The sequence below is a fragment of the Rutidosis leptorrhynchoides genome, chromosome 3, assembly GCF_046630445.1.
Source record: "Rutidosis leptorrhynchoides isolate AG116_Rl617_1_P2 chromosome 3, CSIRO_AGI_Rlap_v1, whole genome shotgun sequence".
NCBI lineage: Eukaryota > Viridiplantae > Streptophyta > Magnoliopsida > Asterales > Asteraceae > Rutidosis > Rutidosis leptorrhynchoides.
Genome location: NC_092335.1, coordinates 194,115,921 through 194,136,160, shown reverse-complemented (window position 1 = coordinate 194,136,160; position 20,240 = coordinate 194,115,921). Strand labels below are relative to the sequence as shown.

The 20,240-nt window shown below is 29.1% G+C and overlaps 1 protein-coding gene across 2 annotated transcripts in view; it reads right to left on the bottom strand.

The window, feature by feature from the left end:
- Positions 1-20,240, bottom strand: part of LOC139897138 (pyridoxine/pyridoxamine 5'-phosphate oxidase 2) — a 57,106-nt gene that overhangs the window by 1,728 nt on the left and 35,138 nt on the right. The window contains exons 2-3 of one of the 2 annotated variants that reach the window (XM_071879794.1): positions 217-320; positions 88-137 (exon numbers count right to left, since the gene is read on the bottom strand). In XM_071879794.1, coding sequence (XP_071735895.1) covers positions 88-137; positions 217-306 — 140 coding nt within the window. In that variant the 5' untranslated portion in view covers positions 307-320. Of the gene's footprint in view, positions 1-87; positions 138-216; positions 324-20,240 lie in introns of both variants that reach the window. The other variant, XM_071879793.1, reaches the window with a different exon arrangement.

The window sequence follows — 20,240 nt, the reverse complement described above, 5'->3', positions numbered from 1 at the left end:
TTAACAGATATTAAAAAAAAAAACCATAAAATAAATTTGTACTATGAAATTAACAAATACAGTAACTTTAAGTGTGAAATATAAAACCTGAAAACGACTGTCCGATTTGCAGGCATGCCATTGGGTGATATTGTCGCCTGTAATTTCATAAAACCCCAAATTATAGAGCGCATAGATTTATAGATAAATAAATAAAACTTATATATAAATACATACAAGTTGAAAATAGGTAGAGTGTCTAAGGTGGGAATTGGAGTGAAGTGAGTTGAGAAGAAGCTGTTTCCATGGGGCTGTTACGGTGCCCATCTCCTCCTCCTCCTCCTCCTCCTCCTCCTGATTACTGTTTTCTCGGAAATGCCTTAATTAAGGTCAAGTGTACAAAAAATGTTTCTTATTACTGCTTCGTCACATACCTAAAAATAAAAATAAAATATGATCACATATATTTTTTTTAGTGTACTTTTGGTTTTATTTCTGGTTTTACCCTTTATTTTACACTTATATTTTTATTTTTTTTTTATTTTTTTGGCTTATATAAAGAGTATAAAGGTATAAAATGTTTGACCTTTTGTAATATACGGTGATACTATTTTTTATTTTTTTAGAAATGGAGTAAGTAAAAGTTTTGAATCTTGTTTTGAGAAAGTTATTGGGGCTTAGAATAAATATTCATAAGAGTCATCTCTTTGACTGGGGTATTAATAAAGAAGAAATTGATAGACTAGTGGCTCGAGTAGGTTGTAACGTTGCTGAATTTTCCTTCACTTACCTAGGATCGCCGATTGAGCGTAATATTAACCGTGTTGAAAGTTGGAAGCCCGTAGTTGACAAATAAAAGTCAAGGCTAGCGGATTGAAAAGCAAACACGGTTTCTTTTGGTGGAAGGTTAACGCTTGTTAAATCGGTCCTTAATAGTTTACTGATATATTATTTCTCCCTCTTTCGTGATCCCTTGAGTGTTATGATTTGTCTTAAGCGTAGTAGGTGTAACTTCTTTTGGGGTGGGTCGGGTGAGGGTTCAAAATTGACATGGGTCAAATGGGATGACTATCTTCTACCTTACGGTTAAACAGGTCTCATTGGATCGATTCGGGGTAAAAACCTAGCTCTATTTGGAAAATGGTTTTGGTGGACAAAAACTGGAACTCAATTCCTAATGGGTTTCGGTTTTAAAAAGTATTTATGGGCCAAATGGACTGCTTATTCCTTTAGGTCCTAACAAACCGCAACGAAGAAGTAGCGTTTGGTCAAACATCGTTCGTGCAAGTTTGGATTTGGAACTTGGTTTCAAGCGGGATTTTTACAAGACGATCGAGTTCAGCTATCTTGAAAGGACCCGTTCATACCGATTATAAACGATTCACAATAGTTGGTTACATCGCGAGGTACTTGACCTCTATATGATACATTTTACAAACATTGCATTCGTTTTTAAAAAACAAACTTTTATTACATCGAAAGTTGACGGCATGCATACAATTTCATAATATATCCAACTATAATTGACTTAATAATAATCTTGATGAACTCAACGACTCGAATGCAACGTCTTTTGAAATATGTCATGAATGACTCCAAGTAATATCTCTAAAGTGGGCAAATGCACAGCGGAAGATTTCTTTCATACCTGAGAATAAACATGCTTTAAAGTGTCAACCAAAAGGTTGGTGAGTTCATAAGTTTATCGTAAACAATAAAATTCATCATTTTGATAGACCATAAGATTCAAATACAGTACACCTATCTCGTATACGAAACCATTTTTCATAATGCTTAGCATAGTAGGTTCGTATCCTTTTCTTCCCCGTAGGTTGACTCGTGTAACACCCCGTTTTCCCGTGCACGTCTAAAGGTACAAACTTAATTATTAGCACGTTTGTAAATGAGCCTAGTGTTAGTTAATGAGTATATATATATATATATATATATATATATATATATATATATATATATATATATATATATATATATATATATGTGTCGCATTGGTATTGAGTCGTATGAGGCTTAAGGTCGAAGCTTAGACGAGCATAAGAAGAGTGAACGAGGTGTGTTAGTGGTTTGAGCCATCATTTTATGCTAACTTGTCGAAGGGATCAGGATCAGGCCACTGCCGCGCCGCGAGAAATGGGTCCGCGACGCGACAAGCAAAGCAAATCTGGATCAGAACATGAGTTAAGAGTGGTGGTTTTTCCTTTGTAACGTCGCGCCGCGACATTTAGCGCCGCGCCGCGGCAATTCTGCAGTTCTGATTCCGGTTTTAGCTTAAATTAAATGACTTTAAGGGACAAAATGGTAATTTGACATGTAAATCTGATGGGGGCATTAACTCTCCACCACACATCCATTTATTTCATTTCCTTTTCCTTTTTCTTTCCTATTTCTCTCCCAAAACACAAAACCTACTTAGTTTAATCTTAAGATTTGGAGTTGGAGATTTGTGAATCAAACCTAGGAGCGAGATTTAAAGTTGTTCTCCTTGTTACTAGCTACAAGAAGATAGTCTTGGTAAGTTTTAACTTTATGTTTTAAGTTTTGATTGGGTAATGGCTAGGGTTTGGGTTACTAGAGATTTGTATGACCCATTTGAGGGTAAAATGGGTGAGTTGGATTATGTTGTTGTAATGAAACCCTAATAACCACAATCTAGGGTTTTGGCCTTGTGATTTGAGGTTGTAAGTGTCAATTGGTGTTGTTAGTCACTAATGCACTTTAAGATTTATGAAATAAGTGTTAATGAGTAAGTTTGACACGATTGTGAGTTTAAGTGATATAAAATGGGTCAAAATGTACTAGTTGGCCTAATTAGATGAAATGGGTATGGATTACCCTAAGTTTTGTGTTAATTGAAGTTAATAGACTTTAATTTACAAGTCTTAGTGATTAAAGTCGAGTCTTGGTCATTTATGGGCGGTTGTGAGTAGTTGAGTCATTTAATGCAAATTGGGTCATTAAATGCTCAAGTGAGAGTATTGTGGTTAATCCCACTAGTTGTGAAATTGAATGTGCACTTAATGATTTAGGTACATTGCATTGAAGCTTGGAAGTGCTAAATCATCATCCTTGTGACAAGGTGAGTGGAGTAATTATACGTATGTGTATATAGCGTATTTATTTGTGAATGTTATGGTATGAACCACCGAGCGGGTAGTGCCATAACATGTGTGGGATAGGATGTGAACCACGATCCGGTAGCATCGAGTGTGAACCACGAGCAGGTAGCACTATAAACTAAGATGTGAACCACGAGCCGGTAGCATCGAGTGTGAACCACGAGCCGGTAGCACTATAAACGAGTATGACTCAAAAGCGTATGGTGTGAACCACGAGCCGGTAGCACCATAGCGTTATTGGTTAACCATATTGAGATTGTTGTTTGTTTAGCATATAAAATATATTGAGTTGAGTATATGCTGAAATGACCCGTCCTAATCCATCCGGACGAAGTCCATATCGATTATAAACGATTCACAACAGTTGATTACATCGCGAGGTACTTGACCTCTATATGATACATTTTACAAACATTGCGTTCGTTTTGAAAAGACAATCTTTCATTACATCTAAAGTTGACAGACATGCATACCATTTCATAATAAATCCAACTATAATTGACTTAATAATAATCTTGATAAACTCAACGACTCGAATGCAACGTCTTTTGAAATATGTCATGAATGACTCCAAGTAATATCTTTAAAATGATCAAATGCACAGCGGAAGATTTCTTTCGTATCTGAGAATAAACATGCTTTCAAGTGTCAACCAAAAGGTTGGTGAGTTCATTAGTTTAACATAAATAATCATTTCCATCATTTTAATAGACCACAAGATTTTCATTTCTCATAAATAAACGTCGCATGCATAGAGACAAAATATCATTCATATGGATTGAACACCTGGTAACCGACATTCACAATATGTATATAAGAATATCCCCATCATTCCGTGATCCTCCATCGGACATGATATAAATTTCGAAGTACTAAAGCATCCGGTACTTTGGATGGGGCTTGTTGGGCCCGATAGATCTATCTTTAGAGTTCGCGTCAATTAGGGTTTATGTTCCCTAATTCTTAGATTACCAGACTAAATAGGGTGATATTCGATTCGATAATCCAACCATATAATGCAGTTTCGATTACTTGTGTCTATTTCGTAAAACATTTATAAAAGCAGCGCATGTATTCTCAGTCCCAAAACGTAAAGAGTAAAAAGGGAAAATGAACTCACCTAATGTATTTTGTAGTAAAAATACATATGGCGACATTGAACAACTGAACAATACAGGGTTGGCCTCGGATTCACGAACCTATATCATTGGTATATTTATTAATATGCATAATTGTAATCGAATAAATATATATATAATTTTATTAATTATATCATTTTTATATTAATAATATATATATATATATATATATATATATATATATATATATATATATTTATTTATTTCATATATTCATTTTGTATAGAAAAATATAAATTTCATTATGTTATATGTATTGAATATATTTTTATATAATTTGTTTGTTAAAAATAATGTAGTACCTATAATAATGTTGGTAATGGTAAAACGATGATAATGATAATACTTATTATTCCTAATAAAGATAATAATGTTAATAATTATTTTAATGGTTATGGTAATGATAATGAATATCGTAATTATAACTGTAAAATATGAATTTCATTGTTAATGATATTTATGATAACGATTTTTGTAATTATATAATGTTATTACACATGATAATATCAATGATGATTCTTATAATTATATTAGTGGTAGTAGTAATAGAAATCTTAAAATTAATTTTTAATGATAATAATAATAATTTATAGTATGATAGTTATAGTAATACATAACTTAACCACAAAAACAATAATAATTGTATCAATCTTATTACTAATGTTAATCTTAATGATAATACTTTTGTTAATAGTAATAATAATAATTCAAAAATAATACGAATAATATTATTAATGATACAAATTTGTATTAGTTTCATACTAACAATAATAATAATAATCCTACTTATAATAATAATTATATTAATATTAATACTAATAATTACGCTAATAATAATACTTAGTGATATTTCTTAATAACAAAAATGTTAATATTATTAACCATAATATTTATGTTACATAATAATAATAACAATAATTAATGATAACAATAACAATAACAACAACAACAACAACAATAATAATAATAATAATAATAATAATAATAATAATAATAATAATAATAATAATAATAATAATAATAATAATAATAATAATAATAATAATAATAATAATAATAATAATAATAATAATAATAATAATAATAATAATAATAATAATAATATAAATGAATTGAAAGTGGAACTACCTTTTATGGCTCAAAAAAAATAAGTAAACTGCCCAGGCCGGGACTCGAACCCGTGACCTCTCATTAAACGCCAACACCTTTCACCACCCATCTATCTTTGCTTATCTGATTCTTATTATGATTTAATTTTATTTAACAGGTTTTCTATTTAACTTCATCTTCTTCCCAATAATCAATCGATCAAACCCAATTCATCCATCCAGAAGATTATTTGTTCGATTTTAAAACATTTAAACGAAATAAATAACCCAATAATAGTTCATGAATTAATTGAAAAAAAATACAAATACAACAGCAGTAGCTGTTATTAGCGACGAGAGAAAAAAAAAAACAACTTCAATCTCAAAAATCCGATTTCTATACTGTTTTGGATCATGTTTTGGATCATGACTTCAACACGAAAAAGGTTTTAAATCGTTCACTGAAACTTTTAGAAATCATCAATTTATCCAATAACATCAAAACGAATTAAAATTTTAGGATGAACAAATCAGTTGACTTTTAGATTTTTAAACTTTGACTCACAAATTCGAAATCAAGAAGAAGAATTGGAGGCTCAGAATTTGCAGATAGTTTAAGTGGTTGATTTCTAACAAAAATGTATTCATGGATTTTGAAATGGTTTTCGAGTTTGAGTTTTGGCATTAAAGTTACCATAACAGAGGTATCGATATGTTTAAAAAAAAAACGCTTGCATTTATAAAAATATATCAGTGGAGTTGGTTGAATGTACTAATCCACTGAATAACTTGTTTGTTTATACTGCCAGCTCGTCGACAGAAGCATCAATCAGCAACAGAAGAAAAAAATATATATAAATAAAATAGATCGTGACCTTCAACTGATTTTAACCTATCTGATGGAATCGAATATTTCTGTACTGGATTAGATAAAGACTCGTACAAAAATTAGGGAAAGACTCCAAATCTTCCACAGTTTAGAAAGTGATTTGAGGCTTAAAGTAAAATCCTTTGTATTTATATATATATTTAGTTGTAATTATATTCATATATATATATACAATCTATATATATATATTCATTTACATATGTATATCTGTATTATAAGTATATATATGTAATTATATATATCTATTTATATTTTTGATTAAATACATTTAGTTCATAAATTTTTATTATTGATAATGTTATAAAATATTAATACTAATAATAGAAATAATGAGTTATTAATAATGCTATCGAAATACAAATAATAATACTAAATATTATAATAATAATAATAATAATAATAATAATAATAATAATATCAAAATAAATTTCAATAATAATACAGATATGATTATATTACTAATTTTAATAATATCTAATAATAATGCTAATTACAATAATATTACTATTATTAGTGATGATAATAACATTAATAATATAATAACACAACTCAAATTATATATATATATATATATATATATATATATATATATATATATATATATATATATATATATATATATATATATATATATATATATATTATTTATTTATTTGCAACACTTGTTCGTGAATCGTCAGGCATGGTCAAAAGGTAATTGATTACCCGAATATAGATTTCAAACTTTCTAGACTCAACATTACAGATTCTGCTTATCGTGTCGGAAACATATAAAGATTAAGTTTAAATTTGGTCGGAAATTCCCGGGTCATCACAGTACCTATATATATATATATATATATATATATATATATATATATATATATATATATATATATATATTGCAACACTTGTTCGTGAATCGTCAGGCATGGTCAAAGGGTAATTGATTATCCGAATATAGATTTCAAACTTTCTAGACTCAACATTACAGATTCTGCTTATCGTGTCGGAAACATATAAAGATTAAGTTTAAATTTGGTCGGAAATTCCCGGGTCGTCACAGTACCTACCCGTTAAAGAAATTTCGTCCCGAAATTTGAGTGAGGTCGTCATGGCTAACAATAAATATGTTTTCCTGACGAATATGAGCTGACAAATAGAGTTTTATCATTATTGAATAATACAGATAAAATAATTCGATTATTCGAAGAGCACGAATGAAGCTATCACAAAAGATCGAGATAAAGAAATGGAGATTTTCCATAACTTTTGACGTATTCGCGATTGAATTCCGGAATTCAAGGGATTTAAAGAAAATCTTAAAGATCTGTAAGATCTGATTCTTCGGGATTTATGGAAGTTAAGATCTCTCTAATTAAATACGGTGATCTGCCTCGATTGCTCTGTCTGATATTTCCATTATAAATTTACCTTTTCCGTTCCATTAGTTTCCACCACTTTTATGCCTTCTTTCTCAGTTCATATATCCAAAAGATTATAATAATGCTTAATCCGGTTCTGATCCTTGTCCTCATTCTTACTATCGCAACAATTATTCTTCTTTTCCAACTTCCACCAGAGAAATTTGCTTACTTCTACTTTGCCCTTGGGGTTATAGTACTTATAATTCTCCTGTGTCTTTATGTTGCGATAAACATTGATATACACGGTTTGTAATTTATGTGTTGTTATCGGGCTTTATATCTCCCCTTATATTTTAATGTCCATATTTATGTTTCCTATAATCATTGTCATCCACAGTTATTACTCCCTCCTATTTGCTGCGATTTATACTCCAATTTCTATTTCAGAGCTTTGTCCCTTCGTTTCTTCTTCTGGCGATTTGGCATCTCTTGTAATGGTCCAGAATTCGCAGATATAAGTTTCAGAATGAACATTGTTAATGTTCTAAATAAGAAGGAACGTAATAGCACGATTTGATTTGTCAAATTACCAGAATCAATGAGAATAGAACTATCAAGAATATATTTTCTTGATGTGTTCAGAAGTTAATCAGAATGAAAGAGTTATGTAACATGACACATGATGATGTTATAATCTGTGAATCATCATGTTCCATTTAAAAACTCAGCATGACTTTTTGTAATATAATCACGTTGATCAAGTGTCATTATATTATACTAACTCATGCATCAGTTTCCAACACTACTTCAATAACATTCATATTTTAAGCTCGAAAGTTTACAGAATATAGAAACTAACAGTTTCTATATGATGTAACACTGATAGCACGAAGGGATTAATGATTTCAGATAAGAATAGTTATGAAAATATCTTCAGAAATATGAAGGATATTTATAATGGAAGATACGATGATATCTTGAAATTTCTAATATCGATGAATGATGAAGAAGATTTATCCGTAAAGGTTTAGATTCGGAAGCAAGGTATTCGCTAAAGATTTCATCAGAAACAGAATCATTTGGATTCTTTGAAGTCAAACTTATTCTTTGCGATTTGTCCACGGCGTTCTTCATAGTTTCGCATAATCTGCTTTTTGGTACTAAATTTTCTATTGAATGTTTCCAATATAATGATACGCAAGAAGCACGAAGAGGTATATAATTTCGGACGAGAATATTTATGAAAATATCCTCAGAAATATCGAAGATATTGATGATTATATTTTGGAATTTCTAAGTTCGATGGTTGATGGAGAAAGATTTTTCCGCAAGATTTTAACATGACTTCGGAGCAAGATATTCTCTAAAGATTTCAACGGATCTAGATTTATCTGGATTCTATGAATTTAGGGTATGTTACTTGTATTTCTCCTTGGTTTCCTTTATGGTTAGCTCAATCCGCTTTCCAGTTCCAACTTTTCTGAGCTTTTCCAACATACTAATCTTTATCATCAAACTTTCGATGATTATGGTCGTTTACAGTTATCTACAGTTTCTGCTGCTTCATTCAGCTTTTTCAACATTCAGAGTATTGATTTGTGACTGAGTGCTTTTCAGAATTTCAGAATGAGAGATCATAGTTCTAAGAGATAAATGTCATATATATAACTGTTGATGTAGATATGCCGTGAGTTTTCAAAGTACTGATTGCTGATTCCCGGTAATTGTTATTGCAGTTCTCGTTATAAGATGCGGATGAGTATATGATAGGATTTCAATGAATAAATATAATGATTTATCAGAGAGATTTAAGCCCAAAAGCAATGAGGTTGCTGGTACGTCTGCTGGTAATATGGTGGAATATAAAAGAATTCTCCGGTATCAAAAGGGTAATTGTATATATCAGGATTATAGTAAGGTTACTTCGAATGAAAAGTCGAAGCTGACTTGCTGGAGCTGTGACAAAATTGGCTACTTTAAAAAGAGGAATCGCAAAGTTATTTTTGTTAATAAATGTCAAAGGATCTGACGCAGCTACGTGTTAAACTTTTACTCAGTTTCCGAGAGTTTCTCAGGTGCATAACTATATGCATAAATCTTTCCTTCCGTTAATGAAGTGCAGTTGATTCATCCTAACGTTTGAGGTGTTTTCAAGAATCATGAAAGGTTTGAACGCAGATTGTAATCGTCAAGATACAAATGAGGTTTAAGATGAAAATCAAGTGGCAAACTTGAAGTATTGTTTAGTTTCATAAGTTTTAATCAATATTTTAATTCATTTTAATTGTCCAATGTTGGTAGTCCACAGTTAGCAATTCAATAATTCATATATAGTTTAATATATAATACTCGAATTAATTAATACGTAACGTGACCCGTATTCGTCTCAGACTCGATCACAACTCAAAGTATATATATTATTATAGAATCAACCTCAACCCTGTATAGAGAACTCGATCATTACTACATATAGAGTGTCTATGGTGATTCCAAATAATATATATAGATGCGTCGATATGATATGTCAAAACCTTGAATACGTGTCCCGATATTTAAAGTGCGTAAAATAAATAACAGAAATTAAATAACGATAAATAAAGTGCGTAAAGTAAATAACAGAAATTAAATAACAATAAATAAAATTGCGAGAATTAAATTGCGATAAAATAAATTGCGATAATTAAATTGCTATAAATAAAATGTAATACGGAATTAACTGTTAGCTAGTAACCGTTAGCTAGGATTAGTTAGCGTGGATTCTTAACAAAATTCTCATGGTTAATTTTTTTGTTTCTAACAAATTTTATTTTGTCAAATGTTTTCTTCATTATGCCACTTGTTGGATTCTGATAAATAAAAATCCAAATATGAAATTGGATTAATATGATTATTCTGTGGTGAACGGATTTGTATATCGATGAATATAATTAGGATAATAAACGACTATTGAATCAGCTTCGAAGGATGTACATTGTAACTTATTAATGTGAAATCTGAATATTCCTCGGGTATTACCTACCCGTTAAAATATTTTCACAATTAACACTTTGTACGAAAGAATTTTTAATTACAATCCTTATGAAAACATATATATACATATATATTTTCTTCAGATGTAATCATGGATTCATTGAGTTAATATGATATTAAACTCATTTGGTTTACCGTTAGAACTGGAATACATAATCTCTAAAACATTTAGAGATTACTAAATCTTCATAAGAACGAAGATAATCGATGTAGAACTATATGTAGAACGATGATTATACTTGAGGTACAGAATGAGATGTTGAGGCATGGATTGTTGATGGTACTGGTGCTGTTACTGATGGTACCGTTGATGCTGATGCCGTTGCTGAAGCTGGTACGTTTTGTACCATATTCTCCAAATTGATTACTCGAGTGGGAAGTTCGCTAACTTCTTCTATTATTCCGGGATGATTGTCGGTCGGAACGAGCGGATGAATAAGGTTTAGAATTGTGGATAGAATATAATCGTGTCGAACTACTCTGATATGACGCTGAAAATGGTGTTTCGGATAGATTCGCCGGTAGGTGCTTCAGGTTCTTCACCACGAGGGCAATTTGGTGGATGGAAAGGCTCGTCTTCTTCGCGTCTCCATTGATTATGTCGACTATGAATCCATCAGATGAATTGGGGATGGATGATTGGTTGATTCATTCTGATGTCGTTGCTTCCGGAGCTTAGATGACTATCCATACTGAATAATTGTCGGAATAACTATAGGAATAGATGTCGGAATCTGAGGGACTCGATCTAGTTAAGGATTCATCTCGTACGATCGGATGAAGGATTTTCGATAAGAAATAGATTATAGGATGTAGATTAGTACCCTGCAATACATAGTTTACATATGCTTATATAATACTAAAATCCCATAAGTTACGGAGGAATCTACAGAATCTGTCAGGCAAAGGTAACAATAACAGATACGCTAAGATATGAATTTATCTATACACTGTCTATGCAATAGAGGCAGTAAGACGTGTCTAGAATTTAAGGATGATGAGCAATTAATTTTTCGACACTAAATGATAAGCAAAACTTTTGACATGCAGACACGGTCGAAGTCCAGACTCACTAATGCATTCTAACGACTTATCAGTTAGACACACTATTGCAGACCTGGTTCGCTATGACCATCGCTCTGATACCAACTGAAATGACCCGTCCTAATCCATCCGGACGAAGTCCATATTGATTATAAACGATTCACAATAGTTGATTACATGGCGAGGTACTTGACCTCTATATGATACATTTTACAAACATTGCATTCGTTTTGAAAAGACAATCTTTCATTACATCTAAAGTTGACAGACATGCATACCATTTCATAATAAATCCAACTATAATTGACTTAATAATAATCTTGATAAACTCAACGAATCGAATGCAACGTCTTTTGAAATATGTCATGAATGACTCCAAGTAATATCTTTAAAATGATCAAATGCACAGCGGAAGATTTCTTTCGTACCTGAGAATAAACATGCTTTCAAGTGTCAACCAAAAGGTTGGTGAGTTCATTAGTTTAACATAAATAATCATTTCCATCATTTTAATAGACCACAAGATTTTCATTTCTCATAAATAAACGTCCCATGTATAGAGACAAAATATCATTCATATGGATTGAACACCTGGTAACCGACATTCACAATATGTATATAAGAATATCCCCATCATTCCGGGATCCTCCATCGGACATGATATAAATTTCGAAGTACTAAAGCATCCGGTACTTTGGATGGGGCTTGTTGGGCCCGATAGATCTATCTTTAGAGTTCGCGTCAATTAGGGTTTCTGTTCCCTAATTCTTAGATTACCAGACTAAATAAGGTGATATTCGATTCGATAATCCAACCATATAATGCAGCTTCAATTACTTGTGTCTATTTCGTAAAACATTTATAAAAGCAGCGCATGTATTCTCAGTCCCAAAACGTAAAGAGTAAAAAGGGAAAATGAACTCACCTAATGTATTTTGTAGTAAAAATACATATGGCGACATTGAACAACTGAACAATACAGGGTTGGCCTCGGATTCACGAACCTATATCATTGGTATATTTATTAATATGCATAATTGTAATCGAATAAATATATATATAATTTTATTAATTATATCATTTTTATATTAATAATATATATATATATATATATATATATATATATATATATATATATATATATATATATATATATATATATATATATATATATATTTCATATATTCATTTTGTATAGAAAAATATAAATTTCATTATGTTATATGTATTGAGTATATTTTTATATAATTTGTTTGTTAAAAATAATGTAGTACCTATAATAATGTTGGTAATGGTAAAATGATGATAATGATAATACTTATTATTCCTAATAAAGATAATAATGTTAATAATTATTTTAATGGTTATGGTAATGATAATGAATATCGTAATTATAACTGTAAAATATGAATTTCATTGTTAATGATATTTATGATAACGATTTTTGTAATTATATAATGTTATTACACATGATAATATCAATGATGATTCTTATAATTATATTAGTGGTAGTAGTAATAGAAATCTTAAAATTAATTTTTAATGATAATAATAATAATTTATAGTATGATAGTTATAGTAATACATAACTTAACCACAAAAACAATAATAATTGTATCAATCTTATTACTAATGTTAATCTTAATGATAATACTTTTGTTAATAGTAATAATAATAATTCAAAAATAATACGAATAATATTATTAATGATACAAATTTGTATTAGTTTCATACTAACAATAATAATAATAATCCTACTTATAATAATAATTATATTAATATTAATACTAATAATTACGCTAATAATAATACTTAGTGATATTTCTTAATAACAAAAATGTTAATATTATTAACCATAATATTTATGTTACATAATAATAATAACAATAATTAATGATAACAATAACAATAACAACAATAATAATAATAATAATAATAATAATAATAATAATAATAATAATAATAATAATAATAATAATAATATAAATGAATTGAAAGTGGAACTACCTTTTATGGCTCAAAAAAATAAGTAAACTGCCCAGGCCGGGACTCGAACCCGCGACCTCTCATTAAACGCTAACACCTTTCACCACCCATCTATCTTTGCTTATCTGATTCTTATTACGATTTTATTTTATTTAACAGGTTTTCTATTTAACTTCATCTTCTTCCCAATAATCAATCGATGAAACCCAATTCATCCATCCAGAAGATTATTTGTTCGATTTTAAAACATTTAAACGAAATTAATAACCCAATAATAGTTCATGAATTAATTGGAAAAAAAATACAAATACAACAGCAGTAGCTGTTATTAGCGACGAGAGAAAAAAAAACAACTTCAATCTCAAAAATCCGATTTCTATACTGTTTTGGATCATGACTTCAACACGAAAAAGGTTTTAAATCGTTCGCTGAAACTTTTAGAAATCATCAATTTATCCAATAACATCAAAATGAATTAAAATTTTAGGATGAACAAATCAGTTGACTTTTAGATTTTTAAACTTTGACTCCCAAATTCGAAATCAAGAAGAAGAATTGGAGGCTCAGAATTTGCAGATAGTTTAAGTGGTTGATTTCTAACAAAATTGTATTCATGGATTTTGAAATGGTTTTCGAGTTTGAGTTTTGGCATTAAAGTTACCATAACAGAGGTATCGATATGTTTAAAAAAAAACGCTTGCATTTATAAAAATATATCAGTGGAGTTGGTTGAATGTACTAATCCACTGAATAACTTGTTTGTTTATACTGCCAGCTCATCGACAGAAGCATCAATCAGCAACAGAAGAAAAAAAATATATAAATAAAATAGATCGTGACCTTCAACTGATTTTAACCTATCTGATGGAATCGAATATTTCTGTACTGGATTAGATAAAGACTCGTACCAAATTAGGGAAAGACTCCAAATCTTCCACAGTTTAGGAAGTGATTTGAGGCTTAAAGTAAAATCCTTTGTATTTATATATATATATATATATATATATATATATATATATATATATATATATATATATATATATATATATATATATATATATATATATATATTTAGTTATAATTATATTCATATATATATATATATATATACAATCTATATATATATATTCATTTACATATGTATATTTGTATTATAAGTATATATATGTAATTATATATATATCTATTTATATTTTTGATTAAATACATTTAGTTCATAAATTTTTATTATTGATAATGTTATAAAATATTAATACTAATAATAGAACTAATGAGTTATTAATAATACTATCGAAATACAAATAATAATACTAAATATTATATTAATAATAATAATAATAATAATAATAATAATATCAAAATAAATTTCAATAATAATACAGATATGATTATATTACTAATTTTAATAATATCTAATAATAATGCTAATTACAATAATATTACTATTATTAGTGATGATAATAACATTAATAATATAATAACACAACTCAAATTATATATATATATATATATATATATATATATATATATATATATATATATATATATATATATATATATATATATATATATATATATATATATATATATATATTTGCAACACTTGTTCGTGAATCGTCAGGCATGGTCAAAGGGTAATTGATTATCCGAATATAGATTTCAAACTTTCTAGACTCAACATTACAGATTCTCCTTATCGTGTCGGAAACATATAAAGATTAAGTTTTAATTTGGTCAGAAATTCCCGGGTCGTCACAGTACCTATATATATATATATATATATATATATATATATATATATATATATATATATATATATATATATATATATATATATATATTTGTAACACTTGTTCGTGAATCGTCAGGCATGGTCAAAGGGTAATTGATTATCCGAATATAGATTTCAAACTTTCTAGACTCAACATTACAGATTCTGCTTATCGTGTCGGAAACATATAAAGATTAAGTTTAAATTTGGTCGGAAATTCCCGGGTCGTCACATATGCTAATGAGGTGGTGTGATAATGTACGACTTGTTAGTGTTACAGGTATGTTGACATGCTATTTGAGTTACAAGTTCGTATGAGGTATTTGGTATTGTGATTGCAAATGGATAGGTTATATATATGTATGTATAATTGTTGCACTCACTAAGCATTGCTTACCCTCTCGTTGTTTACCATTTTATAGGTTCCGGCTTGGACAAGGGTAAGGGCATACGGTTGGATTAGTTGTCTCCCGTTTGTGTTGACAGTGGATGCCTTTGGGATAGCTTTTAAAGTAGCCGAACGTTTTGGGTAGTTTAGCCCCAAACTGTGATGACCCGGGAATTTCTGACCAAATTTAAACTTAATCTTTATATGATTTCGATACGATAAGCAAAGTATGTAATGTTGAGTCTAGAAAACATTAGAACGATGTTCATATATTCAATTGACCTTCGACTGCTCTCGACGATTCACGAACAATTAATTGTAAATAGATATGTGTGTATGTATATATAAATAATAATTCAAAATATAATTTAAAGTATTATATGTTGTTGTTATTAGAATTTAATAAAATAAAAATAGAGTATAATAATAATTATTATTTAAAATATATCTATATATATAAATAAAGTATGTTGAAAATAAATATTTAATAATTGTAATACTCGTTTGATGTCCCGATTAATATTAAGCGAGTTTAATTCAAACTTATATGATTTTAAAATAAACAGTGATCCGAAAATGAGTTATATAAGTTATAGTCTTATTAAAAGTATATTTAGGATCTAATTATTTAATTTTAACACTTTTTATATTTTACTCATAAATGAGAGAGACAGTTGATGTACTTTTTATTTATTAAATTAATGACTAAATTTTATATCATAATGACCTAAATAAATAAAGACATTTAATTTAAAAATTTGGGATATTTCAGAGGACTTTTATCCGTCACTAATTAACAACGGAGTACAAAATACTATTCTTAATAAAACCGTCGGCAGATAAATTTAAAGAGTAGCCATCTAATTACTATCGACTCACATGTGTTAATTGTCTTTCACTAAGTTGATTATTATATGATTTAATTATATGTGCGTAAATTCCAAAACCACTCTCGGTTTAACATCTCTGTCCCAAAAGAATTTCGATGCCAGTACTGTGTGCAAATGAATTATGAGATTACTATTTGATTACTATTTGATTACTATTTAAAATCACTATTTTTTTTTACTAAATCATCTATCTACTTCTCTATCCTATATATATATATATATATATATATATATATATATATATATATATATATATATATATATATATATATATATATATATATATATATATATATATTCTTATGCATACAAGATATATATGCATATATATATCCATGATCACCACTACCACCCTCGTCTACTTGAATCGTCACCCCTTGAATCACCCATTGATCATTCCATTAGACCATCATCATACTTGTTTACTTTCAGTTGCAACACAAACCCAGCCTTGGTTTTGTATATTCGAAGAACACCACAAAAACAACTATCCAACACCAATTTCGTGTTTTATGTTTGTAACCACCATAACCTAATCAAACACCCATCATGAAAAACCGCTACTATTTTCAGTTGCAACCCATAAACAATACACACCATAACCACTTAGAACCATAACAACCATCAACTAAAATCATCACTAACACCACCCCTTCTACTACGGTTTTTCTATTTATTGATCAGACACCATCGAGTACAAGACTCCACCATCATATTCAATCACCACGACCCACACCACCATCTTCATTCAAACCACATCTATCTCCCTATCTCTCTAGCTATTATACATATACATATACATCGAATGCACCATTTTTTTTTCTTGTTTCTCTGGCAAACTGAAGCAACCACCACCCTTTTCACCTTGATCACCTCACCACCATTGTAAGTCGATCACCACCTCCTATTTCTCTCTCTCCTCTCTCTTTATTTGAAACCAACTTCAAAACCGCTGCTTGTGAGCTGCTATTCTACTGCAGCCCGTCGCTATGAACTTGCAATCACCTATGTTACTACTACGAATACGTTTCTATTTTGTGGATTGAACAACACCAATTCATAAACTAATTACCACTGTTTCTGCTCGACATAAATATCTACTGCTACTGCTGTTTACGGTTTCTTGTTACTCGATCATTCATCAAACACCATCATAAACCTTTTCTTCTATTTTCTAATCGGTTGCAAACCAAAAATCCAAACACCACCTTCACAATCCACTTACTAATAAACAAACAATACAGTTATGGTGCGTGTTTCTTTTTTTCTGTTTTACTTATTGGCCAACATTTACCACTAAATTAACCCCACTTGATAATGATTGCACACTAGTTGACATATTAAAGAAAAAGGAAATCAAAAGTTACTGTATTTTAGTTATGCCACCTTTCTAATACGAGCCATGTAGTTATTTAAAAGTGGGGCCATGATTTGTTAGGATATAAATGAATTGAAGAATTTCTTGCTTGGGCCAAGAATATAGAAATGATGATGTTAAAATAGGTGACGATATTGTGGACAAAACAAGAAATGATAAAATGAACATGATGATTATGATATCATGATAATAGAGATGATCATGATATAGGGATGATGATGATTGCCGTAGAGTATGATGAGGATGATGATACATGAATGATGGTGACGCGATTATGATTTAAAAAAAAAAACGAAAACCCCAATTTGTATTGGGTCATGAACTGTACTCTTGGCCGATTAATCCATTAAAAACATACGTTGGGCAGCCACATGTTTGTTGGGCCTGGTTAACGAGTTCTATTAAGTAGGAGAGAAAAGGAAACAGACTAGTATCGGGTTAACTAAATTAAAGCTCTAATAATAAACAGATATACAAGAATAGAGGGACGGTTCATGAGGGTGTTGAGTTAGCGGGAGGTCGCGAGTTTGAGCCTGGTCCAGGGCATTTTTTTTAGGAAAAGCTTTTATGAGGGTATACACTCTTAATTTTATTTTTTTTTCCTATCATTACTATTATTAGTTATTATTATGTTATTATTATTGTTATTATTATTATTATTGTTGTAATATTATTAGTATTAAAATTTTTATCATTATTATCATTTTATAAACATTACAACTTTTATTATTAACATAAGTATATTATTAATATTAGTATCATTTTATAATTATTAGTATTATTAGTATTGACATAAGTATTATTATTAATGTTATCACTTTTATTAAAATAATTATCATTAACCAGTACTGTTATTAATAAAAGTTAATATAATCATCACTAAAAAGTATCATTTCTTTATATATGTATTTTTTTAAAAACTATTATTAATACTACCATTATTATTATTAAGAAAATTATTATTTTTATCATTATATTTATTCTAGTATTATTATAACTATATTATGTAAACAAAAGATTGTTTATATAAAAAGGTATATAATATAACACTTAACTATATTAAAATTGTTATTTATTTAAATAGATAAAATAACATATAATTTATTAATAAAAAAAATTATATCATTAATAATAGTATATATAAATTTGCTCGATCACAATTATATGTGTTAATATATATATATATATATATATATATATATATATATATATATACATATATATATATATATATAAATGATATAGGTTCGTGAATCCGAGGCCAACCTTGCATTGTTCAGTTCCGTCGTATGCATATTTTTACTACAAAATATCGTATTGTGAGTTCATTTGATTCCCTCTTACTCTTTACATTTTTGGGACTGAGAATACATGCAATGTTTTAATAACTATTTTACAATATTTATATGCGTGAGTTTCATTTACTCCCCTCTTTACTCTTTACATTTTTGGGGCTGAGAATACATGCAAATGTTTTATTAACTGTTTTACAATAATTATATGTGTGAGTTCATTTGCTCCCTTTTTCTCATTACATTTTTGGGCTGAGAATACATGCACTGTTTTAATAACTGTTTTACAATATTTATATGCGTGAGTTCATTTGATTCTCTTTTACTCTTTTCATTTTTGGGACTGAGAATACATGCGCTACTTTTACAACTGCTTTATTAAATGCTTTTGAAATACATTTTGAACTGTGAACACATGAAATGCTTTTATAAATGTTTGACGAGATAGACACAAGCAAAACATTCCTTGAATGAATTATGTGGACGTGATAATTGCCATCATTGAATTATGTGGACGTGATAATTGAAATGTCCCGTTCTTATTGATTAAAAACGTTCCATATTAATTGATTTCGTTGCGAGGTTTTGACCTCTATATGAGACGTTTTTCAAAGATTGCATTCATTTTTAAAACAAACCATAACCTTTATTTCATAAATAAAGGTTTAAAAAGCTTTACGTAGATTATCAAATAATGATAATCTAAAATATCCTGTTTACACACGACCATTACATAATGGTTTACAATACAAATATGTTACATCGAAATCAGTTTCTTGAATGCAGATTTTACACAATATCATACAAACATGGACTCCAAATCTTGTCCTTATTTTAGTATGCAACAGCGGAAGCTCTTAATATTCACCTGAGAATAAACATGCTT